Source organism: Apiospora kogelbergensis (assembly GCF_038363985.1).
Source record: "Apiospora kogelbergensis strain CBS 113332 chromosome Unknown utg000002l_segment0_segment0, whole genome shotgun sequence".
Taxonomy (NCBI): Eukaryota; Fungi; Ascomycota; class Sordariomycetes; order Amphisphaeriales; family Apiosporaceae; genus Apiospora; species Apiospora kogelbergensis.
In genome coordinates, this window is record NW_027117419.1 from 4,885,272 (window position 1) to 4,897,431 (window position 12,160).

General features: G+C 56.3%; 5 protein-coding genes across 5 annotated transcripts; 1 reads left to right on the forward strand and 4 right to left on the reverse strand.

Annotated features, from left to right (window-relative positions):
- Positions 1-291: 291 nt before the first annotated feature.
- Positions 292-2,941, reverse strand: PG998_004519 (uncharacterized protein; the record flags this gene model as incomplete). Its single annotated transcript, XM_066871337.1, has 4 exons — positions 292-822; positions 879-2,288; positions 2,339-2,815; positions 2,891-2,941. 4 exons carry the CDS (start codon positions 2,939-2,941, stop codon positions 292-294), a joined length of 2,469 nt encoding a protein of 822 aa, XP_066735087.1.
- Positions 2,942-4,481: 1,540 nt separating this feature from the next.
- On the reverse strand, positions 4,482-6,332 carry PG998_004520 (lactose permease; the record flags this gene model as incomplete). The annotated part of the gene is made up of 4 exons (XM_066871338.1): positions 4,482-5,400; positions 5,491-5,636; positions 5,742-6,103; positions 6,170-6,332. The coding sequence occupies 4 exons, from the start codon at positions 6,330-6,332 to the stop codon at positions 4,482-4,484; spliced, it is 1,590 nt and encodes a 529-aa protein (XP_066735088.1).
- A 767-nt stretch (positions 6,333-7,099) lies between these two features.
- Positions 7,100-8,214, reverse strand: PG998_004521 (RmlC-like cupin domain-containing protein; the record flags this gene model as incomplete). Its single annotated transcript, XM_066871339.1, has 3 exons — positions 7,100-7,508; positions 7,598-7,910; positions 7,977-8,214. 3 exons carry the CDS (start codon positions 8,212-8,214, stop codon positions 7,100-7,102), a joined length of 960 nt encoding a protein of 319 aa, XP_066735089.1.
- A 437-nt stretch (positions 8,215-8,651) lies between these two features.
- PG998_004522 (fumarylacetoacetate hydrolase family protein) lies at positions 8,652-9,688 on the forward strand (the record flags this gene model as incomplete). Its single annotated transcript, XM_066871340.1, has 3 exons — positions 8,652-8,907; positions 8,981-9,117; positions 9,212-9,688. 3 exons carry the CDS (start codon positions 8,652-8,654, stop codon positions 9,686-9,688), a joined length of 870 nt encoding a protein of 289 aa, XP_066735090.1.
- A 1,702-nt stretch (positions 9,689-11,390) lies between these two features.
- On the reverse strand, positions 11,391-11,687 carry PG998_004523 (uncharacterized protein; the record flags this gene model as incomplete). The annotated part of the gene is made up of 1 exon (XM_066871341.1): positions 11,391-11,687. The coding sequence occupies one exon, from the start codon at positions 11,685-11,687 to the stop codon at positions 11,391-11,393; it is 297 nt and encodes a 98-aa protein (XP_066735091.1).
- Between the last annotated feature and the right edge of the window lie 473 nt (positions 11,688-12,160).

A 12,160-nucleotide genomic window follows, 5' to 3' on the forward strand; every position in this document is an offset into this window, starting at 1 on the left:
AACCTCCTTTCTTTGCGTTAGAAATCAGCTGCAAACATCGTGTTGAGACTCAATTGGCCTTACCCCGCTCTGATATCATTCCCATGGCTGCATGGTGGTATAAGACTGCAGCTGAATAGGACAGGCATGCACCGTGTCTGCCGGTAGTCTCCGAATTGATAGGTCACAGGTGATTTGTGAGCAACCCGCTCTCTATTCAGTTTGTCTGTTTACCGTGTTTGTACTGTACAAATGTTCTCTGTATAGTTTAGTATACAGTCAAGTACTCATTGAAACCCCTTATCGCAACCTTTACGGCTTCCACACCAGATCCCTGTCTAGTGTTGCTCTCACTTCCTGCACAATATTCTCTGCAGAGAACCCCATTAGGAATCTGTATTCTCCACTATCCACAGCCCATTTGTTGCCCACCTCCTCGTAATATGCAAAGTCTCTCGCGGAAGCGACTAGTTCGATTTCCTTCTTCTCACCGGGCTCCAGACGAACCTTTTCGAACGCGACAAGCGTCTTGACTGGGTGGTCAGCACTCTCTGCAACTCTTCCCACATAGAGCTGCACCGCGGTAGCTCCAGCGAGGGAGCCCGTGTTGGTGATAGAAGCAGTCAAAATGAACTTGTTTTGTTCCCCACCCTCTCCCTTATCTCTTTCAGCAGTCCTTCCAACAGTCTTGACTTGCAGCCCAGCCAGGTCAAAGGTAGTGTACGACAGGCCGTGCCCAAAGGGGAAATTGACCTTATCGCGCGGGATGCGGTCGTAGTGACGATACCCCACGAAGACGCCCTCCGCATAGTTGACCCGCAGCTTCCCGTCCTGCGGTCCGTACTCCCCGGGAAGTTCCCGTGCGCGGGCGCGTCCTCGATGCGCCGCGGGAAGCTGACGGGCAGATGGCCCTCGGGGTTGACGCGGCCCGTCAGCACGTCGACGACGGCGGCGCCGGCCTCCTGGCCGGGGAACCAAGCCTGCAGCACGGCGGCCACGTCGCCGAGCCACGGCATGGCGACGGCGACGCCCGTCGCGTTGACGACGACGGTCGCCCCCGGCCGGGCGCGCGCCACGGCCGCCACCAGCGCGTCCTGCCGCGGCAGGTGGAACGACGCCTGGTCGCGGCCCTCGGTCTCCCACGCCGGCGTGTGGCCCGTGAAGACGAGGGTGACGTCGGCCGCCGCCGCCGCCCGCACCGCGTCGGCTTGCAGGTCGGCGTCGCGCGCCGACGCCAGGGCGAAGCCCAGCCGCGCCCCCGTCTTGCCCTCGAGGATCTCCAGGCCGACGGCGGCCGGCGGCCGGCTGCGCACGACGACGCGGTACGCTCGCCCGGCCTCGAAGCGGTGGCGGACCTCGTCCTGCGCGACGGCGCCGAAGAGCGCGCCCATGGGGTCGCGGCAGTTGCGCGGCTGGTCGATGACGACTTGGTCGTCGACCAGGACTTGTGTCGGACCGATGCCGGTGCACGACAGGTAGTGCTGCCCGCTCTCGCGCGGCACGAAGTCGCACACCAGCTCCAGCGTCTTCCACAGCGACTCCAGCGTGCCGAGCGGCGAGTAGGTAGAATCGGGCTGCCCGTGCGCCGTCGAGCTCGGCGCCGTTGCGTCTTCTTCGTAGAATACGCGGCTGAACCCGGGGTTGCCGTCGAGACCAGTCACCGTGCCGGCGCTGCCGTCGTTCTGTAGCGCCGGCAGATAGCGGTCGGTGTGTGCCCCTTTTGCGTAGGTCAGCTCGACGCTATCGCCTAGGGCTGCCTGCAGCGCCTCCCATGGGGTGACGGAGTAATGGGCGTTCACGCTGGCGCTGCCACCGCCGTGGATCAGGGCCTCTTGGGCGAACCCGATGCACGCAATCTTGAGCTTCGTCTTCTCCCCCTCATCGTTACTCGGATCGCCAAGCGTCCGCAAAGGTAGAATGTTCCCCTCATTCTTGAGAAGGACAATGCCTCGCGCGCCGGCCTCACGCACCAGTGCGCCGTGCTCGCGAATCTCGTCCTCCTTGGACTGCGGAGTATAAGAGATGGCACTGCGGGCGTCTTCGATGGTTTTCGCGAGCTCCAGCACGTTCCGCGCACGTCGCGTGATGACCTCCTCCGACACCTCCCCGTTCCGCACCGCGTCGAGTACCCGCGGCCCCTTGCGCACGCGCGCCGGGCCGGGCATCTCGAGGTCGAGCCCCGCGTCGAGCGAGGCGGCGACCGAGTTGGTGCCGCCCCAGTCGCTCATGACGAGCCCGCGCCAGCCCCAGTCGCCGCGCAGCACGCCGTCGAGCAGCCAGCGGCTGGCGTCGCAGTGCGTGCCGTTGATCTTATTGTACGCCGTCATGACGGCCCACGGCGGCGCGCCCCGCCGGCGACGACCATCTCGAAGGGCCTCAGGTAGATCTCGCGCAGCGCCCGGGCGCCGATGGCCTCGTCCACCGTCATGCGCTCCGTCTCCTGCTCGTTGGCGACGAAGTGCTTCAGCGTCGCCGCCACGCCCGCGCCCGACTGCAGGCCCCGCACCATGCTCGCCGCCATCCGGCCCGTCAGCAGCGGGTCCTCGCTGTAGCTCTCGAAGTTGCGCCCGCCTAGCGGGTGCCGGTGGATGCACACTGTCGGGCCCAGAACGCAGGCGCCGCCCCGGTTCCGGGCCTCGCGCCCCAAGGCCCGGCCCAGCTGCGCCGCGAGCTTGGGGTCAAAGGTCGCAGCGACGCTCGTGGCTGCTGGAAAACAGGTCGCGGTGGTGTCCCTGGTCCGAACCCCGTTGGGTCCGTCACAGGTCTGGATGGATGGAACGCCCTTGCTTGGGATAGTACGGGTTGCCCAGAATGTGTCGCCCGCAAGAAGAGAGATCTGTAATAAAACTCAGTACTGTCCCCATTAAGTCATAAGTTCCGGGCCGGACTCAGGCGTTGCTTTCTTACTCACCTTCTCTTCCAGCGTCAGGCTCTGGAGCACGGTATCAACATCCATCGTCATGTCGAGCCCAGCGGTCCTTGCAACACTGGTGGGATGGGTAGGGATATTGCGTATATGACACGCCTGTGTGGGACTGATCGGGTCACGATGCGTAGAGCTTGGTGATTGGGGGCTAAGATGAGGAAGATAAGAACCACCTACCAAAGGAGAAACACTAAAACAGCGGCTTATCAATATCCTTCGGCTACCTACCTACCGATGTGACCTCTCCAGTGACACTCCACATGTCTATCTTGTGATCAAGGCTAATTGCTGTGCGTTATCGATTTAATGGATATGAGTACCCATATTGAACCGAGCCGGTTCGCGGAAGTCGGCCGGTTTCCGACGGATCCACAGCCACCACCGACGGAAAGGGGAGACTAGAAGACGAGAACACTAGGATACATATTGTAACCAATCATCGGTGACTTTAGCCCCAGCAGGCTCAAATAGCAACTTATATCCAAAATGGCCGGCCATAAACAAGTAATTGTGCCTCGAAATTCTGTCCCATTCAGACCAAACATACGATTATGGCGGCTCCGAGCATAGCGAAATGCCTTTGCGGCGCGGTGCAGTTCACTGTTGCGCCCAAACCTGATTCTGTCATCTCATGCTTTTGCCGAGACTGCAGCACTGGATCCGGTGGGACTCACCAGGTGGTATGCTTTTTATACTCTTCAGCCCCTTTTAACGATAGACTGTTGATTATATTTGTTGTCTCCCTAGATCGCAAGGTTCGCGGCGCAAGACGTGCGAGTTCTCCAAGGGGAAGACGTCATTTCACGATACGACATCCAGCGAACGTCAAGCGGGCTACCTAAGGAAAAGGCCTTTTGCTCCATATGCGGGTGCACGCTTTGGACGATCCCAGGTGCGGTCAGAGGCAAGGACGTAATGGTGAGGGCGGCGTTGTTTGAGTACGGGTGAGTCACTGACCTCTTAACATACGTTTGGAAGTTCCTCTGCAAGTCGTAATTCCATAGGAGTAACTTGGGGCTAAGCGTTATTAACCAGATGCGACACCAAGCCTACTTCCGAGATATTCGTTGCCAATCGTCCTTCCTGGGCGGTCCCATTGGAGAGCGTGGCTCAGTTTCAGGGAGCAAGGCATTAGGTAGTGACGTTATTGACTTAGATTTATTCTCGATGACAATCCCACAAGGGGAGAATCAGAAGCTATCTAACAAAGTACACGGGACTCTCAAATGCATTAACTTTCAAAGGTAGAGATGAAAACGACCGGCGGTGAAAGCCGTCTGTGGGAAGCATACATACGAAAATAAGGCCTTTAAAGGGGCATACGGAGAAAAGAAACACTTCTAAGAAACACTTCTAAGAAACACTTCTAAGTATTAATATTTCAATTCGAAGATAGATAAGAGTACACTAGGTCAACGCTACCTATTACCTATAAAGGAATTAACTGTTCTCATATTCGAAAGCACTTCTGAATCATTACTTTCATAATGGCTTATACCATCTTTGAAACCCCCAAACCTGCCAGCCCTGTATTTCATGCCACCTATCGCACGGATTAACTCCAATGAGTTGCGGGTTATGTTGTAACCTCAAGATGTTTGGACTGAGCCACTTTGGTCTGACCAGATGCAGGAGCGCCGTCTTGATGGTGGCCAGTCTCTTCAACCTTGGCATCGGTGGACTCTGTCTTTCCCTCGAAGATCTCCCGAATCTCTTCCAGCGAGTGGCCCTTAGTCTCGGGGAACAAGAAGTAGATGAGGACGAAGAGCACGGCCAGAAGGCAGCAAAAGACAATGTAGTACTTCCAACCAATGGCGCCCATGGCGATGGGGTTGACCTGGTTCCCCACGATGAGACCGGTGAAGGAGGTGATCAAGGTGACGGACAGGCCGCGGCTGCGGAGGGTGTACGGGTAGATCTCGACGGGGTACGCCTGGAGCAGCGGGGTCCAGGCGATGTCGTAGAAGAAGTAGTAGATGAAAATGAAGGCGACGACGGCGCGCCCGACGCCGGGGTCCCTGTGCGCCACGAACGCCGACGTCAGCCCCGTCCAGCAGACGTAGCTGGCGAGCATGCCCGCCGTCGACACGAGGAACAGGGTGCGGCGGCCGAGCCGGTCCACCATCATGGCGCCGCCGAAGGTGGCGACGAACCAGTTGAAGATCTGCAGCAGCCCGTTGATCAGCGTCTGGTCCTTGGGGTCGGTGATGCCGATGGTCGTCAGCACGAGCACCAGGTAGTAGCTGACGACGCCGACGCCGTTCCACTGGCTGAACCAGCCCACGATGACGGCGATCAGCGTGCGCCGCCGGTTCGCGGCGCCCCGCACCAGGTCCAGCCACGAGTTGCTCGAGTAGGCTTCGGTTTCGAGCGCGATGGCCTGCTCGATCTCGCGCATCTCGAACGCCACGAGCGGGGACTCGACGTCGCCGCCGGCGTGAAACTTGGCCAGGAGCCGGCGCGCTTCGTCGATCCGGCCGCGGGACACAAGATATCTGCCGCGGGAAATGTGTTAGAGGGAGAGCCTTTCATTTTTTGTACCTCTGGTGTAAGGGCCCGAGGTTCGAGGTTGGTCATGAACTCACCTTGGCGATTCGGGAACAAAGTAGAGCCCGCAGAGTTGAATGAGTGGAATCGCCCCCTGAATAATGGAAGGGATCCTCCAACTCCATGTGGAGGGAATTTTGAATGTCCCGAATGTCAACCAAGCGGCGAAGATGGCGCCAAAGTACTATGAGGCTGGTCAGACGGATTGTCCAAGGAACGATAGTATTGTGCCATGAAAGCAAAGAGAGAGCTTTGACTGCGGGGGAATTGGACGGTTGGTGAGACTCACAAAGAAGGTGTTATAAAGCGAGGTCAACTTTCCCCTCTGGGTGGGGTAGGCCATCTCGGTGATCAGGACCGGGCTGGGCTGAGCGACAAAGGACGTCATGAAGCCCAAAAAGGCTCTGGCAATGACGAACGAGGTGAAGTTGGGCGACAGCCCCTGCAGGATGGCGAAGCCGACGCAGCCCACCAATCCGAACGCCATGGGGATCTTGCGCCCAAACCGATCGGCGACGGGGGTGACGACGAACAAGGCCACCACTTTGCCGAGAGGATAGACAGCGTTCATCAGGCCGAGGATGGCCCCGGCCGGGTTGTTGAAGTCCTTTTTGAAGAAGGTGAGAATTTGAAGGCCGTTCATCATCGAGCCTATCATGCATCATCTCATTAGCAAGGTATAACAACAAAGTCATAATGATGACCGGTCCGTCTCACCATCATAGCCAATCGTTGCCGAGGAGAGGAGCGGCACCAGTAGAACCAGGTTCAGGTAGATGAGATGGGGTGTTCGATACCATGGCTTGGCGTCTCTGGGGAGGATCTGAGCAAGCTCGTAGCCGACAGCCAACTCGCTCTCTTTCTTGCCGAGGAGCCCCATTTTGGAGGGTGCCTGGAATACAGATAGTATTTCTGCAAGGGCAGAAAGAAGAGCAGCGGTACGATGGAGGTGCAGTCCTTTATGAATGCAGCTCGCCCAACAGCAACCAGAGAATAGGGGTTGGGGTTAAGAGCAACCCCAGACGGATACATGTGGGGAATTATGCATCCGGGGTAACAACAAAACCCTTGCACTCCACTAGCCGCTGCTCCCCGCCAGGCTCTTGACGGCTTGTAATTGCTTGCTAATCACTAAATACCGCGAACGTGCGTGTGGAGCTCTCCCGTCTTCCCCAGGCTCCAGTATCACCATTTGCGCTTTGGCTCTCCTCGTCAAACTTGGGGCCTTCTCGTCGTACGACAGCCGAGTGCAAGTCTTACCGACTTCCGAGTGTCAATGACTCGCCAGTCCCCAACATAGTGAGTTACTGGAGTTAGCACGTCACGCTCCGTTGCCGATAGGCTTCCCCAGGCCCCGTAGTGCTACTTAGTCAGTATTGGGGAAGCTTGATCAATTCGCGGACTACTTACCTAATTCACAAACTCGGTGACTCCAATAATAGTGCTAGTATAAAACAGTCCATGAAAGATTGTGCACATCGAAGGCAGTAGATGAGTAGTATACGAGTAATTCCTTTTTTCTCTTTCTTTTTCGCTCTTCGGTTCAGTATCAAAGTATGAGTTATACGAGTAATCACATTTAATAACGCTGCCTGAGCTAATAGCATGTATACTGGGTCAGCTTCCGGTTCCACGGCAACCGCTTTATCAAGGCTCGGGTCGCAACAGGCCCAGGTTTACCAACAGCGGGCGATCGCTGACGGCCACGAGATACGCCGTCTCTGCGTTGTCCTCGTTTACGTGGCGGATGCGCGACCACGCCGGCACAGCAAAGGTATCACGACTAGCCCAGTGAAAGACCATCGTCTTGCCTGACGGTGGCTCGATCGTAGTCTTGCCCCTTCCGCGGTAGCAGTGGTAGATGAAGGAGCAGCTTTCTCTTGATGGCTCAGTCGTGTGTCCCGGCGCGATGCGCTCAGCCTGTCCACCAAGAGTTTTGGATAGCGGCTGCCCATCCTCGCCGCAATAGTGATGAATGGCATGAGGCTTGTTGGTCGAGTCTAGAGCCGCGGCGACTGGACCCCAAGGGAAACGCCACGGCGTCGCATCGCGTGGTCTGTACGGGGAAGTCGTCATGTTAGTGTTTCGAGGGACAGTGGAGATAGTTGACTTCTAGTAACACAGCAATTGTCTGTAAGAACATACTCGCTCGGATATCGGCTTTCACCGTACCCCTCCGCAAAATGGGCGCGGATAAAGGTGAACACGGGCAGGTTGAGCACGTCGAGCCATATGACGGGTGCGTTGCTCTCGTTGCCGTGGTCGTGCCAGTGCCACGTAGGCGTCACAACGAGATCGCCCTGCTCGAGCGGCATCTTGGTGCCTTCGACGGCCGTGAAGCCCGAGCCCTCGATGATGAAGCGGATAGCGAAGGCGATGTGGCGATGTGCCGGCGCCGTCTCGTCCGGATTGACGAGCTGCAGACCGGCGTAGATGGTATCTGTCGTGTGTGGGGATTCTGTTTCGATTGTGCTTCGTTAGCAGTAGCCCTCGGCAGAGGCAAAGTCGGGAAACGGGCACCCACGCATGGTGGGGTTCACGAGCATCAGAACACGTCGTTCGGCGTCTTCGGCCGGCACAATCTCGCCTGCCTTGCGTAGGTGCGGTAGCGTATCGGCATACTTCCACATGTGTGGTATGGCTATGGGGTTGGGGCTTGGGGGCACCATGGCGCTCATCTTGGGCCAAAGTGGCTCGAGGTGCTGTGATGGCAGCGCCTCGAGCATGCTTTGCATTTGTTCGCCCTTGCCATTTGAGCCCATTTTGTTGGTGTTAGTAAAAAGGGCTGTGACGTGATGTAACGGGCTTTTTTCGAGTAGGACTGATCATCAAAGTTTGGTTAAAGGCAGACTCTAGGAAATTATAGGTAAGCCAGGTTCACTAGTAGTAATTAAATACAGCAGCCAAAAAGATAACCCCAGGCATCACGGCATTTGTTGATCTGGCCAAGCTGCTCACGAGGGCATCCCCACTTTCGGATTGCCCCCTGTTGGTGCTCGTCGGATCTCGGTCGGATAGACGGTTCGGTCTCTGAGGGCTCCACCGTCGCAGATGCTCCGCTCGATTCATGATAGTCACGCTCAGAAATTTATATGTCGACACTGATCTGAAGGACATGCCCAGAGTCACTCCTAAAATCACAGAATTAATAAACGTCCGAATCTACACTATACATCCTGCCCTGTAAGTTTACGTCACAATGACTTGGACACGCCTCATTCGATTTGCCGATGACAGTGGCAGGGAGACGTTCGGCGAGCCCTGCATCGAGAATGAGCAGCAGCTGATGGAGCAACTCGAGGCCAACACCCTCTACGCCACTGAATACAAGGGCGAAAGCATTACCTCGGCATTGGTCAAGGGCGAGAAGGTGCATGTGAAGTCGCTCCTCGACATCCTGCGACCGGCAGATGTGCCCATCATCCGGTGCATCGGTCTGAACTATATTAAGCATAGTAAGGCCGCTCCAGACGGAGAGAACTCTCTCCTGTATCTGGCGATGCTATACTAATGCCTCCCCGCTTCTAGTCCAAGAGGGTGGTCGCAAGCCCCCGCCGTACCCGTCCGTATTCATCAAGCCAGCCACGTCTGTGGCAGGCTACAAAGAGGAAATCCCGATTCCGAAGATTGCCCAGGACGGCACCCTCGACTACGAAGGAGAGCTCGTAAGTCCCTGTGCTATCTGTTTTACCCTTAGTTTTCGGGTCTTCGTCACGAAGACTAGATTGTGTTCGCCCTGTCTAATCAAACACCGGCCAGGCAATCGTGATCGGCAAGTCGGGAAAGAACATCCCCAAGGCGGAGTCGCTGTCGCACGTCGCCGGCTACCTAGCGAGCAACGACGTGTCGGCGCGCGGGTGGCAGCGCGACCCGGCCAAGGCGGGCGGGGTGCCGCAGTGGTGCTTCAGCAAGGGCTTCGACAAGTTCGCGCCGCTGAGCGCGATGCTGGTGGCGCCGGCCGTCGTGGGCAACGCGGGCGCGCTGCGCCTGCGCACGCTCGTCAACGGCGAGGAGCGCCAGAACGAGACGACGGGCGACCTCCTCTTCGGCGTCGAGGACATCGTCGCCTTCTGCAGCCAGGGCACCACGCTCGAGGCCGGCACCGTTATCCTCACGGGCACGCCGTCTGGCGTCGCTATGGGCATGAAGGAGCCGCGGTACCTGGCGGATGGTGACGTTGTCGAGGTGACCATTAGCGGGTTGGGTGCGGTTCGCAACAGGATGGTGTTCGACTGAGCGAGGCTGGAGCTCCGAGGGCTGCCCTAAGAGAATCGTACTAATCGAACAACTGTTCTATCTTAAAAAAACAAAAAGCTCAGCGCAGGGACTTGTCGATCCCCCCCGGGTAGGAATCGAACTGTCAACCTGCGCCTACGAAAAACCCCCGTGCCCGGGTCACGGGGGTTTTCATCCTTCCCCCTTCGACTTACCATTCGACCAACGCGGACATGCCAGCCTAATTTGATCGGGTATGGTAAGTTCCCGGTTCGGTGAAAGAATAAGCTGTAATTATGCCTTATGATCTCCAGCTGAAATGGTTACTCCTCCCAGGCTAAGCAATAGTATTTTCAGACTTGTACTTTCTAGGTTTTACAGCGGTAAACCCCTATCAATGCCATTTCCATTCAGTTACCATCATAGCGAGATAGCTGCTCGTTGAGGATGCCGCGGTGCCGAAAGTAAACAATGATGCTACAAACCTTGACCGATGACGTTGATACGGCGTCGTCCGCGATCCTGCTCTGCCCCAACAGCCGGCAGGGCATCATCACAAACTCGTCAACTACCACGGGCAAACAGACGTTTGCACCATCCAAGGCAGTCTGAGGTTTGTGGGGATTGAAGGCTTCACGTCGGCACCACGCTTCTTCACACTGCACTTGTCCGCACACGGGTCCCCTGAGCAGGCGACCTGGCAGGGCATTCTCCTGCAAGGCTGGCGCTGTCACCTTGGATATCACAGCCAGAAGTGTCGAGAACGAAATCATGCCATGGATGGAGACAATCGGGGTTCTCGATCTGCTAGATACCATCAGGGGACATAGAGGCCCAAAGTTCCCACAAGATAGCTGATATAGAGACCACATCAAAGCTAAACTTGTACAGTATCAGTGCAAGACCCAACTTATTACTTGAGTTTGTTTTGGAATCTTGTGTTCTATCAAGGCATGTGTTTCCGTGATTCACTGCCAATGTTTATAAACAATGCCATTGACCTACGGTGATCCCCCCACCTATAAGTAAGGGGATCAGCCCGCCCAACTTTGGCAGATAAGTCCCCCCCAAGGCATTTCATTGTCACCAACTGCAGTCACAAAGAAATCAAAGACCGTCCGCAAAGGATAAAGCACTCTTCCTTCTCACCATGTCTTCGTCATCCATTGCCAACAACGGTAACCTAGAGGTCGTCCCTCTTAACGGCGATGGAGCCTCTCAACCCGACAAGCAAAATCCGACCTGGTTTCTGGCACCGCCTATACCGCCCTTCAGTTCAGGCGCCACCGAAAGTCCCCTTCCTGTACAGAGGCCATTTCCAGAGCAGGTGGCGGGCGACGAGTCTAAATCATTCCCTGGTATAGGTTCATCCGCCATCTCTGCCCCGGCAGCCGTGTCTCCTCAAAAGCCAGTTCTAAGCCCCAAATCAGAAGGACTTGTGCAGGAAAGGGATATACCGTCCTTTCTTGATCTACCTCCACCGGCGACCCTTGCTTCGGCAATGGACAACAACAACGAAGATGACGAGCTTGACTTGGAGGAGCTCGGGCTGCCCCCTGGTATAGGGTCACTGTTTCGGCGTAACAGAGGGCCCGTCGACCCGAATTATTGGGCGAAGAGGACAGCCGACATGGAGAAAAGATCCGAACCTGACCCTCCGCACGAGCCTGAGCCACTCTTCGAACACGCCTTTCAGCGAGGCAGTAATGAGCGAGTGCCACGCCTACCATCCCAGCCCGATTCCTCGGAGCGCCAACGCCAGCTCGTAGATATCTGGCAGCACCTGGTCGACGAGCTCGAGTCTGAGACGCCGCACGTCTTCATGGGCCGCAGCGGTGGGTGGCACACGCTCGAGGAGTTCATGGCAGGCCAGAAGGCAGACCTGCCGTGGTGGAAATGCTGTTGTACGAGGGTCTTGTGCCCGCGCCGCATTCTCACCCTGCTCCTCCTGTTCCTCTTGCTGGCTTGCTTCTGGATGTTGACTCGGATTGCGCTGTCTGTCACAGGACCCGATATGCATACTGGCATTGATTCCCCTTACATCGCCGTGGTTAGGTCGATACAACCGATGCCTTTGCCCTCGCAAACTCCGACGACGCAGTGAGGGGGAAATTTCTTAGTTCCATGAGCCAGCCAACCTCCACTGCCTAGGTAAGATGACTCCATCTGACAGATCTGGCCTGTAAGATACTCTCATGGTTACCAGGTGAGCACGCCCTTAGCCCTCCAAATTTGTGAAAAGAAAAAAAAGAAAGAAAAGAAGGAAAACCTAAATGAACACTTGAGAATACTTGTGTATTGTCCTGGATTTCCTTAGCGTTATTATGCGAGCTTTTGTTTCCCTGTTTTAGCGAAGAGTAAAAACCGATAATACGATATCTTCGGGTATCTTGCACACGTAGTCAGAAAATAATATAATTGCAGAGTATTTACCTCATCTCGAGCCCACAGATTCCATTCAATGTTACCAACTCATAAGCAATGCTTGGTGAA